The 26,020-nt window shown below is 40.2% G+C and overlaps 1 protein-coding gene across 3 annotated transcripts; it reads right to left on the reverse strand.

Annotated features, from left to right (window-relative positions):
* Positions 1-497: 497 nt before the first annotated feature.
* prkcg (protein kinase C, gamma) lies at positions 498-26,017 on the reverse strand. Of its 3 annotated transcripts, none has more exons than XM_067510538.1 (17): positions 17,670-26,017; positions 16,449-16,707; positions 13,304-13,335; positions 13,131-13,213; positions 12,066-12,177; positions 11,503-11,631; positions 11,231-11,387; positions 10,688-10,889; positions 10,000-10,197; positions 7,856-8,029; positions 7,383-7,474; positions 6,851-6,913; positions 6,558-6,696; positions 4,986-5,066; positions 4,710-4,817; positions 4,030-4,170; positions 499-3,081 (listed from the first exon to the last, which is right to left on the reverse strand). In XM_067510538.1, exons 2-17 carry the CDS (start codon positions 16,688-16,690, stop codon positions 2,920-2,922), a joined length of 2,115 nt encoding a protein of 704 aa, XP_067366639.1. In that variant the 5' UTR covers positions 16,691-16,707; positions 17,670-26,017; the 3' UTR covers positions 499-2,919. The 3 variants fall into 3 exon arrangements, with proteins under 3 accessions (XP_067366640.1, XP_067366639.1, XP_067366638.1); XM_067510537.1 differs by having other exon boundaries at positions 16,449-16,744; XM_067510539.1 differs by lacking the exon at positions 17,670-26,017 and having other exon boundaries at positions 498-3,081; positions 16,449-16,744.
* Positions 26,018-26,020: the final 3 nt, after the last annotated feature.

Consider the following 26,020-nt stretch of genomic DNA (forward strand, 5'->3'; position numbering starts at 1 on the left):
AGAGGAATCAGCTGTGAGGAAGAGGGATGATATCACGTCACTGTGACTGGGAGTGTTGGACTGCACGCTAGAGTCTGACCACTGAGAGGAGTTAAACACATGACGATACTGCATTACCACTGACAGTTAACATCCTGTGTGCATCATCTAAAAACAAACTGAGAATCAATCTTCTCTGAAAGGTGACATCAAATGTTTTATTTTCATTTTAAATGAAACTCAAGTGTGAAATGCATCAGTTTGTCAACACACTCTCATATTAGATTACAAACACAGTGGACAGGACATACTGATATAATTTGTTACATATTTCAAAATTATAGTGTCACAAATAACTTGGAGAAAGCTTCCTCTCTAAATGTGTATAGTTTGAGATTAAAACTATACCTAAAAAATATACTATATATATCAGTTTATATATATATAAGTATACTACATATAAAAACATACTTAAATTAGTTACATTTTCTCAGATTATACATTACAGCTCAAGTTAGCTGGATTTGGTCTCCTCCACTGTATGTTCCTGCCTAAACTGCTGAAACTGAAGATGTTAGGTCAGGACAAGATGGTCATATCAACAGAATACAGTGAGAGGAATTCCAAAGAAATAAAAGCAACAAGAGTAAATTTTGATATGAATTGTAGTTATATAAAGCATAGTAAAGAATTTACAGTGCAGCAGTGACAGAAAAAGCTAACAGAGAGGAAGAGAGATGAAGGGCAGATTGGAGGAAGAGATAAAGGTGGAGAGGGAGGTGGGAAGTTGATGAGATTTTAATCTGAAGGTCAACTTGTTATAATTCAAAACTCTGTGGGGATATTAGTCCCCTCATGATGTTGGAGGTGCCAGAAGGAGGGAGGGAGGGAGGAGGTAGGTGGGGCAGATGGTGAGAGGAGGAGGAGAGGCTGCGTCCAAGGAGGAGGGAGTGGAAGTGAGATGCCTGAGAGGTGGTTTAACTGGTTTGACAACTGCAGCACGACAGCAAATAGAGGGGTCAGCATCTTCTGTGTGTGTGTGCATGTGTGTGTGTGTTTACGAGTGTGTGCACATGCTTGAGATTCCATGTTTGAGTGTGTTTATGTGTGAAGGTGAGGGAGAGGAAGTGAGCGTGACAGAGAGGCGTGCGACAAAGACAGACTGAGAGACTCTGCATGTTTGTTTCTCAGCAGCTTCACACAACCATAACAGAATGAAACACGTCACTGCTGTTGTTTTATGATTTTTTTATTGAGTTTATTTCAATGTTCCTTGCACATAAAAACAGAAGTTAAATCAACTAACAGATACATTAATAATCTACTCTTTATATCTTACTGATTATATTAGATTATTGCATTTATAATACTAAAGTATAGTGTGTTGTGACATTTTCCCCTTAGGTCAAACTGACCTAAAATAATCTGACTGCTCTGAGCTTTAATAGTTGACCACAAAGGGACACGCATCCACACATAAAACAAAGGAGTACAGTATTGCTACTCAGGATGTCAAAAAGATATGACAACTATTATGATTATAAAGAATGTAAACAAAAGGGAAAGTGCTTAAGGGGAATTAAAATTAATTTCTGTATGAAAAGACCAGCTGGTTTATGAGGTAAAAGCACTGAAGTTAGATTATTAAAGTGTAATTTTGTACCTGCTCTGCTCAGACAGAGTTTAACGACATTGTTGCTATTAGTTTTCCATGTATTGAACAGTCCCAGTGAGCTTCTCTTTTAATTATGCTCAAATCAATGCTGTGAGTGCATCAACACACAGCAAAAAGCTTTATGGTATACACAACAAGAACAATAAAGTATCTGTACCTGTGCAAAATGACAAGCCTTTAGTCCCAGCTGCAGAAACATTATAAGGCATATTTTCTAAAACTGCAGAAACTATTCTAGTGCATCTCTTGTGGACAGCAAGTATGGTAATTTTTAAGGCCTGTTTTCAGTGATTGCATTTAAATAATAAAAATGAAAAAAAAAAAAACCAACCAAATTTGGCATTAAAAAATGAGAGGGCCTGGGCTGTGGAGGCAGTACTCTAGCTATTGTTACTATTGCATGCTGCCCACTGTGTTTTTCAGCAGTGGGTCATCTGAGGTGGTGTTACATCAAACTGATGGTTGAGCCAGGCCAGAGGAACCTGACTGAGCACTTCCACAAAATGACTGTCTAATAAAACACTCAAACAAGCAAACAAACAAACAAACAAACAAATACATTTTTAAAAATGTCTACCATATCAGATTGGTCTATAGTCAAACTGTCAACAGCGACACACACAAATAGAGTGAAATACATTATATTGGGTCTGATGCTGAATTATGAATGTGCTGTGTATAAAATATGTTTAACTTGATAATGCTGTGAATAGTAAAATGACCCAAAATGACTTGTTTTGCCTACTACTCGTACTGCTGTATGAGTCAAAACGTGAATTAAGCTTTGCACAACACAGAATGATTTTAATAAAAGCAACTGAGAAACTGTATTAAACCACTTAATTTAAACAGGAAAACCTTTCTTGGATACTACAGAAAACTATTGAAAGTAATTCATTCTAAAACACTGCATGCAAAGAGAGCCATTATTCAGTTTCATACTACAACACTCTTATATCAAGTCCATCAAGAGGTGTCTTATATATTAAAAAAACCCTAAGATTGCAATTTCCAATACTGGCAATATTAGCAGTGATGTAAAACATTATGAGCAAATTAAAACACAAATGTCGAAGAGACTGCATGAGTACAAAGGTGCCTTGGCATTCTTATGTAAACGTCAGAATTTGGTTATGAGAGGTGTCTTTAATACTCATGGCTATTTCTTATGTTCTAATTCTTTGTTATAAAATTACTATTGGTAACATCACAGAGTAGTTTTGGTGGATGTAAAGGAGTGGTGGGATCAGGAAATGGGACCATTTTCAAACTGCGGTGAGAGGTGAAGTGGCAAAGTCTGGGTTGAGGAAAGAGAAGCCCTGGAAGTCTTCCTGGTTTATAGCTGCTAGTACATCTGGGTCAGATGGAGTGAGCACTGATGGAGCTGCTGTGAAGAAATTGTCAAAGTTTTCCCCTTTTCTCCCACCCTGGTGAAGAAGAAGAAAGCATGTAGACAGAAAATTAGGATTAGGATGCACACAGACATGATTAATATTGACAGCATCCACTTTAAACTTTTACTCCTAAAAAAACAACACGGATAAGAAGAGTCAAATTATAAAAGGAATCCACCTCCATATGTCTTTTGCTCACCCACACCCACTGTTTCCCTCTAAGGAGCTCTATTCTACCACACCTGCTGCAGGAAGAAAGCTGCTCACTTCTCCCTACCTGCTTCGTAACAGCATATGACGGCCTTTCCACTGAGTGATATGAATCTCATTTGGCTAATGGGCTTGGCCTCTAACCCCTGAACATATTCATTTCACTCATGGCACACCTCACCATTGGACACCAGGGCCGCAAACCGGTGTTTGGCAGTCTAATGATGCCACACATTTGCATATGGGAGGAGTAGGTAGCACCCAAGGTCAGAGGGTCCTGTCTGCTGTGAATGAACTGTCTGTTCTCAAACTCATCTCTAGGAACCAGCAGAGGTGATGAAAGAGAGAAAAAGGGGAGCAATGAGGGAGTGGGAAGGAGGTACATGGCCATTTGAACAGACAGCAGGAGATGAAATGGCTAACACAGCGAGGATGGGTGAGATAGGAAGCATGAAGGAAAATAAGCGAAAGTGTGGGAGTTTAATAGAAAGAAGACAGACAGAAGACAATGACAGCTTCAGTTCTCTAAAACTGTCCTTGGAAAGACAGAGAAAAGAAAGTGAGGAATAAGAAAGAGAGGGGGAGGAGAGAGAAAAGCTTGAAAGAAAGAAAGAAAGAAAGAAAGAAAGAAAGAAAGAAAGAAAGAAAGAAAGAAAGAAAGAAAGAAAGAAAGAAAGAAAGAAAGAAAGAAAGAAAGAAAGAAAGAAAGAAAGAAAAAAAAAAACAAAGAAACAAAGAAAGAAAGAAAGAGGGTCCATCTTTTCAACTGACAGTTCTCGGTTTAAAGGGCGGCTGGATCTCCAGTCTCTCCAGACAGTCCCAGTCGATCCAGCGGAAGAACGGATGCTCCCTTATCTCCCTTTCTGCATCCTCTCCTCCACCCAGACGCTTGGCCGGGTGCTTGGTTAGGAGCTGAGTGAGATGAAAAAGTAAAAAGGAAACGTGACCATGTGAATTTTCACTACAGTATCTTACAAATGTAATTGGGCTTCTTGTTTAATCATTCATCTTGATTTTGTGGGCACACTCTACAGGTATAGATTATTTCATTTCTCATTTACACAAGAGTTTTACACAACTCTCATGTCTTTATGGTGGACCTGAACTCATGGCAGCACCTGGTTAGATTAGCTTTGTGTAAAGGCTGGAAAGTGCTGACTCTGCCTGAAAAGAAGCGCTTCTGAATCTTATTAATTCCCATATTGTCATCTTTAAAAAAACAACAACAACAATAAAACAAAAGTGTTGAACTATTCTTTTAAGCAGTTAACAACTTGGCAGTTAACCCTTTTCTGTATTTTTAATTATGATTTAAATATATTTTACATGTTTAATATGCTGTAGTTTCATTACATTTTTCTGATTTCCGTATGCATTTTGTTAATTAATTATAATTTATTAATTGTGCTTAAAGTTATACATAAGTAGAAGTAAAAAGAAAAATGACTTACTCCTTTGCAGATAGCAACGGCTTCACGAGAGAGACTTTTTGGGTATGAGACACTCTGCTCCATAATGGACTGAAACAGCTCCTCCTCATCGATACCATCAAATGGTGGCTAGAAAGTCAGGGAATTATGAAGAGAGAAATCATGATGACCTGCAGGCAAATGTAATACCAAAAGTATAATATAATGCAATTTAAGGCGTTTTCAAAGTGTTTTAAGGTGATTCGGTTTTATTGTCTGTGCACATGCACCTGCTGTTAAGATTAAGCTCAGTATTACCTGTCCTGCCAGCATTTCATACAGCAGCACTCCATAAGACCACCAGTCCACTGCTTTATTATAAGGCTGATATGCCACAATCTGAAGGATGGAGAAAACAGGAGAGGAGATAAAAAAGAAGAATGGCAGCAAGAGATAAGGAAGTAAAGAGAAGACAGGGAAAGTGAGGAAAAAGGTGCAGCAGTCGGCTGCAGCTATCAGAGACAGTGAAGAGCGGAAAGAGAACAGAAGTGAAAGTCTGGCATTAGGGAGGGTAACTGTATAAATGAACACAGAATTATTCAACACATGACTTTGGATATGTGTGTTTGCCTGCTTGTGTGTTTGTCTGTGCACATGTTTACGTGCATTGTGTGTGTTTATGTCCCCTGTGTGTCTGTCTGTCTGTCTGTCTGTTTGCTTATGTGTACTTGAACATGAGGAGACAATTTCCCTTCCCGTGGGGAAATATATTGTATCTCTTCCAAAATGGCAGATGCAGGAGAATCAATGGATGTTTACATACGAGAGTCAATACCCAGGGGTTCCATAGCAAGGTTTACAATATCAAAGACGTGCACACAGCCATATCTTTGCTGTGGGCATCTGCTGCAACTCGACAAACCACAAACAAGCTGGATATGACCTTCACTCTTTTCCTGAATTGATATATTTGCAATCACTTCACACAGAAATGCACACACATATATTTAACACAATTTGTAAGGTAAATATAATACATCAGACAAAAGCACCTCCACTGTTTTCAGCATGCTAGAACACCTGACTGATGCATATACATCAGTCACATACTTTGTAGATGCTTCAAAGAAAAGGAGTTGTTTGCACAAAGGGTAGGTTCACATTTTTTAGTCAGTTTAACACTGAAAAGTTTTAACATTTCTTAACATGGTCTTTGTGTAAAAGATGGGGGGTGAATTCTTTGTGCACTTTTTGTGTACATTTCCAAACTTTAGCTGAAGCTAATGTGAAGCTTCAGTTGGCTTATTTGCAAGCACAGTGTGGATATAATTACGGCCAAATTAGTACAAACTTCCCTAACTTACTTGTTATCCCCCCACAGCAGCTCGGGACAGAAACAGTGCAGGTGACGCACAAAGAGATCCACTTGTTAACTGTTAAACCAAGATGTGAAAGGCTCATTTTAGCTTCAACTAAATGCATCTTGAGGACTGTGGGTTTTGTCACCTGCCACTTGCTTTGTAAGCCTGTTTTAAATGGCTGCAATGAAATGATAGTGGGGAAAAAGTGTAAACCCCTCCTTGTCAATTACAGTAGGAGAAAGGCAAACTGGGTTATACAAAGTCTCTGAAGGACAATTGTGTTTTATAAACAACATACTTACAGCACAAGCACACCGCACTGCTAATTGAATCATGTGAAGTTAATTATTCAAAAACGCTGACAAGGTCAGAGCGAACTAAGGCAGTGAGAGGAGCTGCAGTCTCACAGCACTGCAAAACCGTTCAAGCAAACCAAGAAGGGTGAAACAACAAGAAATTAGGGATCTAAGGAGCAAATGAGAGAAGTTCCAGGAGCGAATGCGGACCATGCAGCAAGGGGTCAGTGTACCTCAGGGGCGATGTAGTCAGGGGTGCCACAGAAGGTGCGCGTGGTGTCACCCTCAAACATGCCCTCCCTGCACATCCCAAAGTCAGCTATCTTTATGTGGCCGTCACTGTCAAGCAGCACATTATCCAACTTTAGATCCCTGAGAAGGAGATAGATCACACAGGTATAAATCATTTTGATAGATAACATCTTTGTAGCAGTCATTAGCTACAAAAGACATGATAAATCTGTGTCACATCTGTGTGGTGCACTGCAGAGGACTGACATGTTAGATGAGCAGCCCAGTTCTTTACCTGTAGATGATGCCTTGGCTGTGGAGGAAGAAGAGGCCAACCGCTATCTCAGCAGCATAAAACCTAGAGGGAAAGATGAGGAGGGGGCACTCACTACTGGCTGCATTATCATTCAGAAAATTGGCCAAGCCTTTCAGCTAATTCAAAAGAGGATGATGACAAGAGGCAAAGAGAGAAGGTATGGAATTCAAGAGGGTGATGAAAGGGAAAGTAACCAAACAGATGAAAGGCAGAAAGATGAAGAAAGAGAGCTGGAAATGAGCAACAGGGTAAGGTTTAGGTTCTAGATTGATAAAAGATTATTGATTAGGTGAACAGCCAGAGGGAGGAAAAATATAGATGAAAAGATGAGATCAGTGGGAGGAGAAATTCAAGGGAAAGAGAAAAAGGGTGGTACTTGAGTTAATGGCTTTTTATGGGACGCCAGATATAATGAACAAAGCTAAGAGATGAGTGTGTATGTAGAGGAAGAGAGACGCAGCAGACAGCAACCATGATTAAAGGTAAACGAACAGAGATTTTAAATACATACGCTGCATGAGGCTCTTTGAACTTGCCAACTATCTGTATGTGAAACATCAGGTCTCCTCCATTGACATATTCCATCACATAATATAGACGGTCCTGCAAAGAAACACACACACACACACACACAAACACACACACACACACACACACACACACACACATGCACTCACATATAATCACATCTTATCCAAATTAAAAAGCAATCTGTTTAAAATTCTCCTCCAGGACTAAGGACCTCGTTAAGAAAGCAAGCTAATTATTTCATTTATTAATCGAAATTCTAAGGTAGCCTGCTTTGAAACAAGTGGGAGGACTATGCCGCCGAAATGTCAGGTAGTCTTATGGACAATTTTATGAAAGTTATGAGGTCCCATGTACATTCCACACACACACACACACACACACACATACACACACACACACACACACACACACACACACACACACACACAGGCACACACACCCACACACACACACCTCACTCTGGAAGGCACAGTAGAGTGATGTAAGGAAGTGAGGGCGAGAGGGGAGTGCCAAGACCCTCCTCTCCACCAGAGCGCTCTCTGTGTCTTCGTCCTGGAAGAGAACATCTTTCTTCAACACTTTCACCGCAAACAGACGCTCGGTGCCTTGCTCCTCTGCCAGCAGCACCTGCACAGAAGGACACAGAGAGGAGAGGAAGCTAGTGTAACTACAAGGAGACAAACATGCATCAGACCGGCATCCCACGGAGTTTAAGGCAGCTGCTATATGTCTTTAAACTGGTGGGATCCATAAATAATCCAAATGTTTATTCACACACACCAACACTACACCGAATGCAGCGAGAGGAGAACAGAACAGCTTTAATTTTCAAAATATCTCATACAGTAGCAGCAGTCTAACCAAGTATTTGTTTTTTTTCTTTGACACAAGATGTATTCATATTCTTGAATGAACCTCTAACTCAAGCTTTGCTTCTCATTCTAAATAGAATTACGCATGTACTGTACTGTAATGCTGCCAGTTCTGGGCTTTTTTAGGTTATTTGTTATGAATTACAAGGTGCTCTAGTTAGGGGGAAAGTACTTGGGCTGTTGTAATAATCCAATGTGCTTTTGAGGCACATTTCCATGTTTTATTTAATGTATGCTAAGCTGTGTCCTTTCTTGAAAACTGAAAGCACTAGTTTCCTCATTATTTATCTTTTTACATATTTTAAATGATGATATTAAGTCACCAGCATTTGTCCTCATCACTGCCCTGTATTGCTAGGTGGTGAAGCCAAGGGCAATTTTCCACAATGTAGACAGAAAAGTTAATAACTAACTAATTTAAAAGGAGCAAGTGAAAAAATAAGTTATCACATATGAACAGATGCTTAAGCAAGTCCAAATTTACTCTGACACGCTGAAATAATGTTTAATTAAAGTTGCTGTGTGCCTGAAGATTTCAAGACACGTTAATGTCATAAGTGAAAAAGTGAAACAGCTCTTATGTCTTTATCAGGCATTAAAATTACATTCAGCAGCTATTTTCACACTCTTGTGAAATTGGCTGCTAGCGGGTTGCTGCAAGAGCTAATGACACTATAATTTTTTACAATGAGAGCGACATGATCCAGGTTTTAGTGGAAAAGATTTGGTCAAGAGCACTGGAAAGTGCTGGCGAGAAGAACAACAGTGTGTGAAATTGTCTGTTGCGTCTGCAGAGCTGTGGTGTAACAGTGTCAGCAGTGTCACTGACTGGTGGAGAATCTTAATTTCCTTTCAAATAGTTACGAATGGCACAGAAAATCAAACGATTTTATTTTTCAGAAACCAATGTGACAACACAAAGGTGTCCATGAAGAACATTGACTTTGTGTGTGTGTGTGTGTGTGTGTGTGTGTGTGTGTGTGCGTATCGGCCTCTGCTCTTTAATCGTGTCTCTCACTCTCTTCCCTGTGGTTTCAAACTTACATAACAATAGGACTCATCACCTTTCAAAATATTACAAATCTTACAATATGTACTTTTTCTTTTTGGTCATTTTCATCACTTTCTGCACCATAGTAATCCGTCCCTCTCTCTCTCTCTTTCCCTCAATCAGCAGCCCCGGGGTGTGTCTCTCCTTTCTTGGGTCGTTTTTTATCACATCTTACGTAAGTCGAGTCTATTTCTCCTGTGCTCTGCAGACTCTCCTCTGACAGTTATGAAACAGCACGGGGGGATTTCAGAGGAGGAAGAAGGACTCAAAACTCCACTTCCTTCATTATGGCTCATCTACTAGGGAATTACAGAAAAAATGGAGAGCAGAGGCTCCCTTGAAATGAACACCTCCAAGAGGACTGTCTGCCTGTGTGGCATGTAGGAAGGCAGCCAGCCTGAGCTCACGACTGCTGACAACACTAAAGCTGAGGAATAAACAAATCATTTGGCTTTAGGAGAGACAATAAGCAAGTTAGTAAGAGTGACATTTGGAAACCTCTGCTTCCCTGTGCTGAGGTGCTGTTGTACGCAATGCCACTTAAAGGTCAAGTCTATCACTAGAAAAAGCCATTAACATTAGGTATAATCTTTGTTGTCTTACAGCTTTGGGAACCAAGGTGCTGAATTTGTGTAGAAGAGGTGACATTTTGTTTCTGTGGCGGTTGTGTTTACCTTCCCAAAGCTGCCTTTTCCCAACACCATGAGGAAGTTGAAATCGTGGATGCCCATTCTGACTTTGCCAGGGCCTGGGGTGTGGACAGGTGGACAGGACAGGAGAGGGGTCGGGCACAGGGCCACAGGGAACGGTTCAGAAAGAGGGACAGGTATTGCCTGAGGCAGAAATGGTGTTGTAGCATCTGGTTGAGGCTCCTGGACAGTCATAGTAGAAATGGTTGAAAGGTGAATGTTGCCAAGCATAAAACTGCAGAATAAACCTCTTCCTGCCCCTAGATTTGCATTGTTCTGTATTTTGTCTCCACCAGGGTGCAGAACAATCCTGCACCCTGGTGGAGACAGAGGGTAAGAGAAGGGAGCAGAGTAATTTATTATCTAATTATTTAGCTATAACACAGAATATAAATCTTTCATGTTTTTTCCTCACACAGAATTGTAAGCACAGGGACAGTTCAAGATCCTGACCCAGTGTTAGCAGTGACAGCACTTGTATATTAGATCTAGATAATTATAAGCTGATAAAGGCAGTGCCAAGGTCTCAGGATAAATGGCCTTTAGCAAGGTAAAAAATAAAGGGCTGCTCCACCCTCTGGTGAATACAGCTATAAATATCCCCACCCTTACTGTTCACCACAAGGACCATCTCATGGCTTTATTCGATGTACTGGAACTGGGTTTTTCATACCTGCAGGTCTGGGTCTGGCACAGGGATGTTGTAGTACTCTCCCTCATCTTGGGCCAGCAGTTTGAACCAACCGCTGATAGGACGCCTGAAGATCTCACTCACTCCAAATGACAGTGCCCCCATGAAGTCATTCCTAGATGTACGGTCCCAGTCCCAGACCTCCACAGACAGACGTCTGTCCCACTGGTGACCACGCACTGAGCTGAAGACATGAACACAAAAACTTAAAATCACCAGGAAGACTTAACTCCACAACGCACAAAGATACAGTAATAAATAATGTTTGTCATTAATATTTTTATATTAATGATATTTTCCCATGTTTTCTTTTTTTAATTTTTATTTTAATGAATCTCAGAAAACAAAGACAAAGGCAGTAAAGACAGAAAATGCACGTTGTATTTATACTTCATATGTGTTTCTGGGTTAGTCAGGATCCAGCAATGTCTCAATGTTTCTAGGACATTTCAATATACCTAAAGCACATTATGTCCCACAACCTTGTAAATGTTCCACCTTGGATTAAAGTTCACAGTGACTCACAAGGTGAAACTCTCATTCCAGACAGGATTGAGTGTGGAGCGGATGGTCTTAGTTTTCTGTTTGCTGTGGCTCTTTGGGTCTGGAATCAATTTAAGTTTAACATATGGGTCTGACAGTCCGTTAGGATCCATGGGCATCAGGTTACGAGCCTCCCGCACTGGAGAGACAGAAGAATAATAGAAAATAAAAAAGGAGCTATTCTTTATTAAACAAAGTGTGATTCTGTTTTGTTTTGTTTTGTTTTTGTTTGCCATCCCTGTAGGTCCTCTCACCTGTGACAAAGATGTCCTCCTTCTCTCCTCTGACAGTCAGGTGGATTCGTCCTCTCTTTTCTGTGTGATCCTGGCCACACAGGCTGGGAACACTGGTCTCACACCGTCGGTGGACATTCATATCGCAAGCTCACAGTATAAAGACACGCATGCACAAGTTCGATCAATGACGTGTCTAGGTGGCAAACTACCCATAACCTTTCCATGCCTGACCCCAACCCTGATCCAAACCTTAAAGGAACAGGTCTTCTTGAGGGTTACATTTACTTGACATTAGCACTGGAAGCAGGGAAAATCATCTTTCCTTTTTCTGCCTGATGGCAACAAAATTTGACGTAATATCTCTTCACCTTCTGTAACTCTCTGCAACAAATCGAACAAGCATAGTACCCAAAATATCCATCCTGCAGGGAAAATTAATTCTTTCTCCAGACTGGAGATGAGTTCAAATAATGTGCCTGTTTGAACTGATTTCTATGCCCACAACATAAATAATACAAGTACACATACACAATTATTACTTTTTAATTACACTTGCACTAGTTAAATTTGGTGAAACTCACAGGTACATTTCATGCCCTGGTGTATTAGGCCATACAGCAGCGAGCCACAATGGTCACAGAATGTCGGACTGGAGTATGTGTGGATCTTAAATGTGTGTTGACTCTTCAGGTCCTAAAATGTAACAGAAACAATCTGCATAAAAACTCACTCAAACACTCACACGTATACACAGAGTGACAATGGGAGGCGCTGAACACACACATTTACACACATACAGTACATGCAGAGTATGATTATTGGGAAAATGTTGAGTGGGGCATTCATGAACAAGCCAATTAGATTTTTCGACTAGGAGCGCACATAAATGAGAGTGCGTCTAGGCAAGGCTGTGTGTGAGTGTGTGTGTGTGAGCGTCTGCATGATTGTGTATACTGTACTATGCAGAGGGATGAATCATTTTTATCTCTCTTCAGCTCATCAGACCCCCCCCCCCCCCCCCCCCCCCCCCACACCACAACCATTCTCAATGCACCAGCCTCTCCCAAACCCTCCCTCATTGCTCTGAGTTGCTATTTAAAAACACTGTCACCCTGTTTCTCCTCTTTCCCTGTGAGTGTGTTCCATTCACTTTCTCATCCTTTGTCACTCAAACACACAGAAGTGCGTGAGTACACACACACACACACACAGAAACACTTGTGTTCCCCTTGACCTCGTTTCTGAGGCAGTTAAATTCTCACAGAAAAAAGGTGGTTAAAAGACAAAAAATCTTCTTGAAAACCTAAAATGCCACATGGAGGAAGAATGAGTCTATCGTCCCCCCCAACTTAATTCTCACTGTTATCAGTACCTCCTTCTCTCACCCTCACTCTCTATCTTGCCCCCACTCTCTAACTGCCTGTACCTCCACGGCCTTGTAGGATGACATGACATGAGTGCAGACGTCACAGATGGGACAAGGCTGTGTGATGCGGTGCATGTATGGATTAATGGATGACTCATGCACACGTGTTTCCGGCAACAAGCAGATGGCTAAACATGATGCGGTGTAAATCTTGACTAAAAAGATAAACAAGACAGTAAAATTAAAGTTCTGGGATGGACGCGCTGACACATTTGCTCACATCTGGTCTTGGTGCCGTCACAGAGCCGGGACAAATGAAGGTCACAAACTCGTGACATCGCTTGTGGACTACAAAACTGCAAACTAGATGTCACACAGAGAAAAAATATCCTCAAACACTGCTGAAAAATCACCTGAGAAGCATAAACACTGCAAAAACAAATTTTTCTCTACCTTGACATTGGAATCCCTGCTTGCCGATCCCCCTAAATGTAAGAAAAGCACATGTATTATGACACAAAAACAATCGCCTGTACTCAACTTTAAGGCAAATTTGTTTGCTTTTGAGAGCAGAAGAGTGCAGATGCTGTGCGACAGAGATACTGGACTATGCTAAGCTATATCAAGACCAGAAGACTTGCAGAAACAACACAAGAACAAACTTCTTCTCTTTCGAACAGCACTGACTGTGTAAAGTCAACAAAATCACCGTCCGTGAACTTTAAGTGTCTGTCCTTTTTAAGCCACTGTGCTGACTGGGTCAAGTAGAGTAGTGTCAATTATTGTCAAAGACAAAAACACAATTCTTTTGTTTCTAAAACTGCAGCGTTAGCTAGTTTCTAGTGTCTCCTTTGAGCTTCAATTGATTAATTAAAGTTATTGATTGACGAAAGAGTCCACTCAGCGGCTTGCCCACTGCAAATCAAGTTTTGATGAGGAGGTTTAGAAAGCCAGATGAAGAAGACACTGCTGAGAGCTCTTCCACAATCACACTGTAGAGGCCTGGGGGTTCATAGGAAACTGACCATAATTACTGACCTACAATCAGTTCACCATCTGGCTGAGTAATAATTAAAGATGGGGTTGCAGAGATTAATCTGATCCTTAATCAGCATTCAACAGAAGCCTTTGCCTGCAGCACTGACAGTATTGTGTGAGACCAGTTTTACATTCTAACCAGCAGAGAGCATTAGAGAACCAGGTATGGATTTATGAGACTGAAATCGCAGAGAATTTGGTGTTGTTGAAAACTGTGTTTTAAAAGTAACGGTGCTTTAAAAAAAACCTACACACACCAAAAAAACCAAAAAGTTGCTTTGAAAAACAAATGGTAATGGTGTTTAAATGACCAGAATACCTTGAAATATTGTAATTACAAAAAAAAAAAGACACCTATAATAAATTAAATAAAATTAAATAAAACATAAACTGAAAAGCCCTACATGTTAACATGTTAAAGTAGGAAAAGCACAAGTTTAAATAAAAAAATGAATGATGGGTGAATTCCATTTAGCTGCATCAGTTTCAAGGTCCTGGTATTGTTCATGCTAGCTCATTGTCACACGGTCATGGCTGGGAAACCAAGATATAATGAAGTCATCTTGCTCAATGCTTTTAGTAACACCTGGTCATGTCAAAATGTCTGCGGTGAAAAGGGTCTTTGAAATACATTGTACAGTATGATGATTCTGTATTTTTCTGGATTAGAACCAGTGTTTTTACCATATGTTCCTCAAATGTAGCAGGTTACTGAGCCAATTTACAATTTTTAAAATTATCCTTCATTGATCCCCATTGTTGTGGAAACCTGCTACATCCAATGCACTACTACCCAAGAGACTTCAGTGTCTTGTCCAAAGACACTTCAACATGTGCCAAGGAAAAACTGAGAGATTCTAAGAAATTGAACCACTGATGCTACGACCGTTCTACCAACTAATCCACAGCCATCCCTTTAAAAACGTTTTGTACTTTTGAAACCATTTCACCCAATTTTCACCTGAAAGTGTCTTACAGCATTTCACCATTTATCTTTTAGAGCGCGACTTGATAAACAAGTTATTTACCATTTCAAAATTAAAATAATCTTTGTTTAGTCTTTCATTAATCTACCAATCCCCTGGAGGCTTCAACACCCAGGCTGAGAGCTGCTGCTCTGAAAAGAGTTTTCACCCCGAACTAACTACTTCAACCACAGCCAAGACAGCAGCCAGTCCCTGAAAGCTACCCAGGGGCTGCTGGCACAAGCATCACCCTGCATCCAACATACACTCCCACCATATGTCCACAGACACACACACACATAGACACACACACACACACACACACAGAACAAGCTCCCAGCATGGTGCCTGCATGTGAGCCATCTACAGTATCAGTATCAAGTACTGTGTTTAATGTTGAATAATTAATATTTAATCTAAAAAAAACATCATCAATAATAATAATAATAATAGACCTTGTTTTAGCCAACCCACAGTCTAAACTCCTCCAAATATTCCATTTACTTTAATTTTAAGTTAACCTAAAATCATCAGGTATTAGCAATTTTTGTTTGAAATTACCGTAATGAAAATTGATTATAAATTAATTTCTTATTTATTTTCTTTAAATATAGCTGGCCTGGTGGCTCAGATCGTTTAAAAATTGGCCAATCAGTATATCACTAGCGTCTAAATAAATACATTTGGAGATGATTTTCATTGAACAGTAACAATCTAGCTGATAAAATAAAGTGCAGTTCTAGCAGCACTTTCAGCTATTATGCAAAAACTGTTACAAACATGTCACTGCATTAAAACCGTATGACAAGATTACTGATAACAATATTACTAATAGTTAATTTTACTTCATAATCCACACATTTACAGTACTTTGTAAATGTACATTTTTCAATGCATTCTTTCTGATGAGGCATTTCTAATGTTTTCTTATCATTACTTTAAAGGCTATAAAAGCTATGCATTCTTACTCATTATGAAAACTACTATAAACTGTTTTGTATACTGTTACTCTGGAGAGGTTTACTGAATTCTTACCAATAACCTCGTCGATGTTACTAGGGTACCTTGGATTGGACTGGAAATTTACGATTTTAATAGCCTACAATTCAAACTCACAGGTTGTATACTACAGACCTCAAGTCAGGATGTTGTGACCTCTGCTGCATTGATTTAGACCCTTCTTGGTTTAATTTGAATTTTGTCTGTAGTGACATACTAATTAGTTTACTGCCACTTAATACTTAAAATTTCAATATTTCTCTACCACTGCTGGCTCTGTGTGCTGGTGAATGTGTGTGTGGAAGCATTCATAGAGAAAAAAAACTGTGCTAATTATGATCTTGCTTGTGTGTACTGCATGTGTAATCCCTGTATTGCGTGGGCAGCAGTGTGGAGGTGAAATTATGTGATCAGATCAGGTCAGTGTGGTGGCTGCACAGTGTAGGCTGTTTCTCCAGCATGCAGCTGGATCTGGTGAAAGAAAGAAAAAGAGTCTAAGAAAGTGAGAGTCAGATGGAGTAGTGGGATGCCTGAGGAGGCGGCTTATGAGCTGCCAGAGTGGTTTCTGTGTAAATGTGTGTGTGTGTATGTGTTACCAGATAAAGTCAGTGCAGTGGCTGCAGAAGGTGGGCTGTTTGAAGAAGCGGGCCGTGAACTGATGGTCTTTCACCTCAACAATCCTCTTGTGTTTCAGTGCTCCTTTCCTCTGGAACACAGGAACCCTGGGTGGAGGAGATAGAGGCGAGGGCAGAGGGGAGGCACCGGGGGAGGTTGCCGATGTAGGGGAGGCCAGTGTCAATGGAGAAAGGGAGGGGGAAGGGGAGACTGGGGTAGACATGATATTTGAAGGATAGACTGGAGAAAGGAGAGAAAGGAGTTGTATGTATAAAATCTTGAAAAATGTCAGTAAATTGGAGAGGGTAGAAAGCAAGGATGGATGGGAGAAGCAGGAAGCAGGATGGAAAGTGTAATGGGTCATAGTAATGGCACGTGAGATGAAGGGTAGGGATGGAGAGAAAGATCGAGAAAGATTGCGAAAGAATGAATGGCCCATGCACAGGAAAATGGAGAGTGTGCAGGGAAAGTGACAGGTATGATAGAGAAAGAGAAAAGAGGTTTAATAATGGAGACAGGGAGGTTAATTCACATACGGAGACAGAACTCTCCTAAGAGACGCTAAACGATTAGTGCAACTCAACGTGTGTCCCACATACTGCCTGTCCATGCTACTTACTTCACCCTCTCTCTGTACCCCTTATATCTCCATCTGCCTGGCAGCTATGACTGCAACCCCCCCCCCTAACACACACAAACTACCCGCCCCCTGGTCGTCATGTCAACTATACCTCCTGTTGCCATGTCAACAACACCCCCACCACTTGCTCCAATATTAGAGCCTGTATGCTCTCTCAACTTCCTGCCTGCCCTTATTAGCAATTAGTCCCATTTCTGAAGAAAAGTTTGGACCAGAATCATGTATACATCTATAGGGAATGTGATGTGCTGGAAAGAGTGCAAAACGGCAAATATTAGCTAGAAAGATCGTGGTGCAAGCTTTGCGTGCTGCTAAATGATAAATAAAGCACCAACTGATATTTAATGAATAAATAAATAAGCCCATAGCAAAAAAACCATGCCAAAAAAAAAAAAAAGATGAAATGATGGTGTCTCAGCAAAGACGTACAAGCAAATCAATCAAAAGAATGAAGGAATTGTGGTTAAAATGGTACGGTGCCTGGAAATTACTGAAATGACAAGAAAAATGTGCTCCAAAATGAAGGCAGACTAATTTCATAAAGATAGTAAAGACACAATACCTAAATTTGTCGTGACTTTGGAAGAAGGGCTTGACTGAGGTACAGCTCTCTTCTCTTCCTCTCCCCTCTCCTCTCTTCGTTCCACTCACTTGAAAAGGGAGGCAAAGGTATCACACCTGTAGCTGATTGCCTCAAAAAATAAAAACAAACGGAAAGTCGGATAGAAAAGGCAGTTAAACCAAAATAGGAGTACTGCAGCAAGTGGAGAACAAAAAATGTAAAAATTAAGTCAGTTAAAACAAAAAGAGAAAGCGACAAGCATTTCAACAGATGGAAGCTTTCGAGGAAGCAAAGCTAAAAGAGTGAAGTAGTATATATCCTTTAACCCAGAGGAATTGTGAGGAGGAGGACAAGAGATGGTATTCTCCTTCCGAGATTGGTTCTGTTTCTACAAAGAAGATGACAAGAGATGGAGAGAGAAAGACAGAGAGCGAGAGGAAGAAAGAAAGAGAGATAGAGAAAGAGGTAGCGTGAGAGGAGAAAGATTGAGGAGAATAGGCGGCGATTCATTTAAAAATCTGGGTTACTTCTCTCAGGAGAGGGTGAGGGAGGTAGAGGAAGGAGGACGGATGAGACACAAGCTGCCATTTTGCCACCACCAATACAGTATGGATAAGTAAGTGCCAACTGTCTCTCACTTCCTTTTATGCCAGACAGAAAAAGGAAAGGGAGAGGACAGTAACCAGTCTGGAAGAATAGAGCAGAGAGCTTTAGTGGGGAAGACTCCAAGAAATGTCTAGTTAGCCATAGATGAAAGTGGAAATAAATTGTTAAAAGCTTTGCAGCAGATCCACATGGTGATAGGATCTTCAGGCCTGTGAAAAAAACGGCTTTGTTTATCTAGTCTGCAAGAGAAAAGTTACAGGATGTTCAATCAATGCATGTACAATTTGTCCTGAGATCAGACACAGCTCTGCAGTACGCTGAAACCAGGTCAGCTAAACCTGATGGGAAGAAAAGTTTCCACGAGAGAGGCTGTTTGTCTGTTGATCGCCCACACACAATTAAGGACACACAAGCACACACCTGCTTGTTTTGCCACTTAGGATGCTGTCTTGACGTACAGTACATCCATTTACATGATTTAGTAAATATGTACCCTGTTAGCTTAGTTTAGCACAAAGACTTGAAAAAAGGTGAATCAACTAGCCTGGATCTGTTCAAAGGTAACCACATCCTCTCACCAGAACTTGCTACTGCATGTCTTTCTTGTTTATTTACTCTATCTCAGGACCAGCTGCCAGGCAACCACCATAGACATGGGCAACTATACCATGTTAATTAAGAAGCTTTACAGGTGGTGGCAGGTGGATTTTTTTCTTTTTTTAATCTTCACTGAGAGCAACGCCAGCTGTTTCTCTTGTTTCCAGTCTTTATGATAAGCTAAGCTAATCTGCGTAAGAGAGCATCTTCAAATTTAAATATGAGGTTTTAACAGGCTTCTCATGTAACTTCTCATGCATTCTTGCAACTGTGTATTTCCAATCAAAAAAAAAACAAAACAAAAAAAATTCCTTTAATTGTAAAACTCAGTGGATTAAACTTTTTGTCCACAAATGTGAGCTAAGTCTCTATAAAACAAATGCACACACACACACATGCACACACACACACACACACACACACACACACACACACACAATTAATCACACTCCTTGTGTGGATGATACTGGGAGAAGAGAGCACCAGGTGGGAACAGACATGCAGGTAGGCAGAGGACGAAGGGAGAAGGGGTGTATTGGAGTGGGACAGAGAGACTGAGAGAGAGAGCGAAGGGTTGAAGGTCTAATTAATGGAAATGTAGGTTATTAGTCTCCTGATGAGGACACTGGCAGAGAATTAATTAACAATTATAATTAGCAAGATTGTTAGAGAGCAAAATGGTGTCAGCCAGCAAGATAAGAGTGAGCTAGCGTGCATAAGTGTCTGTGCGAGTTCACGGCTGTTAGCATTTTGTGTGTGTGTGTGTGTGTGTGTGTGTGTGAGTTAAAAAAACAGCTGTGTGAACATGCCCTATCAGACAATGATATATGTCATTTCAGCATTAGTCATGCAGAACCAGCAGCTGATTGGAAATGATAGGGGGCTTTCCCTCACAGAAACTCTCAGCAGACCTTTCTCTATAAGGCTGCCATTGCTGTCTGGCCCGTAGGCCTCAGACTCTGCAACAGCCTTATCTGGGATGAGTCATGTTCTTGTTCTGTTGTCACAAATACAGAAAATGAGGAAAAGAGAAGGGGGGCAACAAAATGAGCTGTGGACTATGCATTCCTCAGTAATCAGTGCACTGAAAAACAAAGCACATAAATGGCTCACAACACTTCTCCTCCATGCAGTGTGATGAGTAAGCACTTGTGGCTCTAAAGTGTCTGCATCAGTGAGCTTTTTCATGCCTATCACAGCATGTTTTACTGTGTTTGATCCCAGCCCATAAAAGCTAGCTGGTGTGCAGCCTTCCACTGATACACTAAGGCTGTAAAGCACAGGGGCGTATGTATGAAGAACATATGGATACAGCTACTGTGATTATAAGCAGAGGAAAACGTCATAAAACAGGTTAAAATATAATAAAAAATTGACTGTGACATTCCAAAGAAAAAGAAATAACAGATCAGAGAACAGTTCAATGGGGATCAATGAGGGGGTAGTTCCCTGATACAACAACCTGTCTCTTATGGTACCTATTTCCATTTAAACAATTATTATTGTATAACTGCACTAAAAGCAGTTCTGATCCACCACCTTTAACTTTCTCTACCTCAGTCCACAGATGGCTATCTTATTATTTCTGACTATGGCTTAATGAAACAGAAAATTCTCCTCTGATAGAATCTTTTTTGGGAGGCGCAATTAGCACCTCACCAATTACACGCATCCATTATCACCTAACTAGCGCTCACTTGCATCAAGTACTTGCTTCAACCTGGCTGGCCTGCTCACTGACTGGATAGTTTCTTCCTCCAATGAAATTAAGGTAAATTGACTTGCCTAATTGTTGTTTGTGGAATCAGGGGAGAAGTTGTGTCTGAGGTAATCATATCTACCTGTTAATCTTGTCTCTTCAGAACCAATTGGCTCTGTTTGCTTGTATTGGTTTTTCTGTTGGTGTGCTTCTATTTGCTTTTTTAATGAAAAGTGGTCCACTGTGTTTTTGGAAGAGAGCAACAAAGCTCCATGCCAGTCAGATGAGACATTTGGCAGGCGATTAGGGCCTGTCAACATGGCCTAAATCTCTCAGTACTAAAGCAAATAAGCTTGCTCTCCATATTTATTTTACTGCTGACCTGCCTCTCAGTGCAACAAATACTGATCAAATGCAAAGCCATTTGGGCAAATGACAGACAGTTATGTAAATTAAATAATTTTTGTTTGTGGGTGACCACGGCGGGGAAAATAAAACATGTAAGAGAGAGGCCTGTGAATCTAAGGAATCAATGTTATATATCAGTCTATTTAGAATTGTATGTTGAGCTCATGTGAACAGTAAAAACCGAGCAATAGCATTGATAAATTTCAGTCCACTATCCTTTTTGCTTTGTGTTTCTCTGCTAATGCCTTAGGGAAATATGTTCTTCATCTGCTACAGACAATATTCATCAGTTAGTCACTAATGTTTGGGCTGTGGTTTAGTGATGTGCAGGTAACGTGATTGTGGGTTTTTTAAAACTGAAAACATGGTGCCTGCTGCAGGTATTAGAGCTGTGTTACAAAACCCAAAACGATGAGCCGAAGGACACTAAAACCCTTTGTGTAACTATCAATGGGTTAATAACTGCAAGAGAGGAAACCACACGCTCACATAGGTTAGTCATGTAATCCATTATTAATATGAACTTATATAACTGATAAAAAAATAAATAATAATTTTGTACATTACATTTACTCCATACCAGAGGTTGTAGTTATGTATCCTATTATTATTATTAATGTTGTTGTTGTTGTAGTTTTTGTTGTTGTTATTAAATAAAATATTCATAATGAGATCTATCTTCTCTAAGTGAAGGCTGAGTTTGAGCCTTGCATATAATGAGTTTGGCACTTGGGCCAAGTCACAAAGATCATCTACTTACAACAGCAAACAGACATATGAGCTGGATTGTATTTCTATTCACAGTATGTGCAAATACTAACAAGAGCTCAAAGCCTCAGCTGTGAGCTGCAAAACCATTCTTATTGCTGCAGGGAGGAGGAGAAGGTTGTGAACAAAATTTGCTCAAGGGGTAGGATAAAAGCGGGAGGGCAGGAGATTCAGGGTAAGAGCGGCGATTGGATAATGAGACAAGAAGAGTACAAGGTAAAGTCTGAGGATATCTTAATCTTCATCCCAGTTTTCTAGGATGAATTCCCTTTGGGCAGGTGACATTACTCATGCACACACATACACATGCACTCACACACACAGTAGATAACAAGACTGTAGTGTGAATAATTATTGTGTCCTAGATGTGGTGGTAATGTTGCTTCAAACCACTCGGCCGAGGCTACAACAATCTCATGCTTTTGCTGATGCTATCTTAAGGACTGTTAACATAGAACGTAGTTCTTTCTTTACATTTTACATGCTGACAAAGGACCAACAGAACAAGTAACCAGTATCAAAGTACAAATATGATGTGCATACAAAATTAACACAACAGATACAATAGAGCTACAATGAATAGTTAACAATCATGTAAGTGATTTTCCACAATTAAAGAAAGTCATGGATTTACTGATAAAAACAATGGTAATACGTTGGATCCCTAAACTACATCTTTTTTTAAAAATCATAATACATTACAGTACAACCACAAAAAATACAACAGCTGCTTTTGTGCAATAGCTTGAATTAATACATTCACAGAAATCGTAGTGAATCAAAACAAGGGTACAAACCTAAGATTGCTATTAAGTTTTCTATTGTTTGGTATAATAAAAAAAAAGAACACACATGCTAAAATACACAGGCATACATGCGAACACAAAAGGCACATTTGTACACATATTCTCTGGGTCTTTTGCTAATATAATGTATACTGTAAATACACAGGCAAAAAGTGTTCTATTAGCTGTGGGTCAGTTAGCTCATTTGTCCCTTGATATGGCCCAGTGTCGCTTGTGAAAATGGAGGAAGCGAGGGATTGTCTGTATAACTGGGGGAAAAAAGCATGAGATGAAAGGATGCTTGTGTGTTTTTTCAACTTCAGAGATCAAGCCGATGAGTTGTACAACCCTGCGGCATTGCAAACATGATGAAAGAGAACCAGCACTCTCTTTCCACATGTACTGAATGTGTGTGAGAATAGCATGTGTAGTAATAAATTAGGATATAGTTATATCCTAATAAGTAGCCATCTATTTAAAGAGACATTTCTGTAAACGTACTTTAAACGTATCAGGTGTGAGAATGACAACAGTGTCAGCATAAGAAAAAGCAGATAAAATATCAATAAATGCAGTAGAAAGGCAAATCCACTGGGAAGACAAAATGATTTTAAGGAAGAGATAACCAGACATAGAGTAAAGCAGAGCACAAATGAAATGACAGAGTCAGTTAGAGGAAATAAAACTGAAAGAAAATCAAAGCAGAAAGACGAAAGGAACCTGTTGGCAGAATACGGAGAAAGGTAGAGGGTGAAAGATGCAGGAGAGTGAGGCTGCTCCAGTGCATAGCGAGAGACAATGTTAGTGTCGCTATAGAGAGAGACAGAATGACAGAAACACAAAGATGGCAAGAGAGAGAGAGAAAGTGTTAAGCCCAGTGCCTCAGACATGCGTTACAAATCCCCAAGGAGCTGGTGGCAGATCAGTACAGGATCAATCTGCTGCACCTCAGTGGGGATGCAGCACACTCCCTCCATTCCCACACACCGTTCATGAGTGTGCGCTGTGTCACTGCAATGTATGTGTGTAAATGTCTGTGTGTGACCATGGAGGTGGAACAGAAATGACTGCTATAACTCACTGGAGGCGTAGAAGGGAGGAAAAGGAGGGAACAAGATGAAGCAGGTGGAAGAAGACAGGAGTTCAACAGAGACAGATGACTGTGTTGGGTTCAGATGTTCATCAACAGACCAACCCAGACTGTATATGTTTGCAAATTTCAAGATAAAAGCATAGAGTACCATATATTGTACTCAATGTATATTTAATCAAATAAAAATTGTATTCTGGAATTTCAGATCCATAAAAGCAATCAAAGGAAAGTACATTCTGTTGACATCTCACTGTACCCAGCTCTAATAAAAACTATGGGACACAACTTAAATGACAGAAATTCCACATGGGAGATCAAGAATCAGATTATTCTCAACTCTTCCTTTACAGCCCTCAGAGAGTTAAGGATAACATTGACCTCTGATCAGTGTTTGGGGACACCATGATCTAACTGTCTGTAACTCAATCTTATTAGAGCGTTAAGTCATTACTGCATGTACACACAGAGGCCTCACAATGCAATTAGCCATTAGCCCATCACACTGACAAAGCATGGCTAATTAGTAGATCGCAGGCACACAGGGAACAGAACAAAGCATATTTAATATCCCCATCAAAACTCCTTCAGTATATCATGTGTCAGGTATTGTTTAGATGTTTTTTTTTTCGTGCTTGGTTCACTAGAATTTTAACGAACCAAGCTCGATTTGCAAATGATTTCAAAACAGCTTTGAGGGCCAGATAAAAGATTTTCCACAGAGGAAGATGACAGTTTAAACAATTTCAAATTCAGGTTGATATAACCTTCTCTGTTTACTACACTACAGAATTTCACCAGCAATTCTCAATATAATGAATCTTGCCAGGAAGGTTACAATACCTCAAAAGAAACACTACAATAAGTGAAAGCCATCTGTGCAAATATCATTCTACACCAGACTATGGATGAATTCCCAGAAAGCTGCGTTGGGGTCAGACCTGTTTAAAATTCTGTTCTGATGAGCAAAAACACAGCTGTTTGTTGTAGTAAGAATAGAGCTGGTCAAGGGGCTCTGACTTGGACACTGTTGGCTGAAGTTGAGAGTTGAGGCAGAGTATTAGGTATGTTCCTCTCTTTGAGGGTGAAAGAAGTAGATTATGTTAGGTCAGCTCTGGCCAGATCAAAGAAAAAGTCTGACAAGAACCAAGAAACCTCAGAGAAATATGTGCAAGCAAGCATGGACTCACTCACTCACACACATGCACACACACACAACCTATCCACAAAAACACACATACTTTGGCAGAGGATTGCCTGTCAGAATGCCAAAGAAACTACACTTTGAGCTCTCCATAAATTTTCTTTGAAGGAGTTCTGACTGGGTAATAGCTTGTATGGAACATACTGTCACAAGAAAAAAAAAAAAAAACACACTCTCACACACCCACCCACAGTACGGAAACACAGTCTCAAAGCCCCTCATTTATAACCACATTCATGACAAAAGAATTGGAAGGAAACACAGCACCACTGGCATTAATTAAAGAGAATCATATTTTATGAAGCAATTCTCAGGAAGTAAGTGCAGCACTGACCCTCCAGCCCCACCCCAGACAGACAATGTCAAAGAAACTAACACATTTAAATTAGGGCATAGACCAGACCAGTCTGGGCTAGGAGCAACATCACCCTAGTAGCAACCCGCCTTAGCAACCCGTAAGTAGGCCTGTGGTGTTGGCGAGGTTACTAGAGCAGAACTGGGCCTTGTATGATGCTGAAAACACACACTGGTTTCTGTGGGTATATGTGCCCTATTGCTGTGGCCAGATAAGCTTGTTATAGTTCAGCATGCAGACCCTAAATCTGGTGAGTAGAACGTGTGGCACTCCTGTATTTCCTTGATATAATTCATGGCCAATTTAGCCAATGAGGACCCTGTTTGATTTCTAGAGCCCCACACGTATTGCTTCCCAGGTCACAGGTCATTTAAAAGAGGGAATGAGTTTGAGGCTGCAGGATCTCTTACAAACTCAGGCACAAGACAAGCCTGGCGCACACTGCACTAGGCTGGACTGGACTGTTCAGTGCATACAATTTAACCAAACAGTAAATCTGATAAATCAAAGCAGATAAGGACAACAAGGTAAATCAAAAGAGAAGCAAGTCAGCAAAGTAAAACAAATTGAACCCGACTACTCTAAACAAGAACTGATAAATCAGTACAGGCAGGACAGTGCAAAGGAAAGTGTAGGAATACAGCAAAATAAAGAGATAGACAGCTCAAAACAAGAAAAGTCATGGACATATTTAACATCATCAGGTGACCAAATATCTGCACCAAGATGTACACAAATCTGATTTCTATATTATTATTATTATTATTATTACTATTATTAGTTAATAATAATGGTATTATTATTATTATTAGTTAATAATAATGGTGTTATTATTATTA

Source organism: Channa argus, chromosome 7, assembly GCF_033026475.1.
Source record: "Channa argus isolate prfri chromosome 7, Channa argus male v1.0, whole genome shotgun sequence".
Lineage (NCBI taxonomy): Eukaryota > Metazoa > Chordata > Actinopteri > Anabantiformes > Channidae > Channa > Channa argus.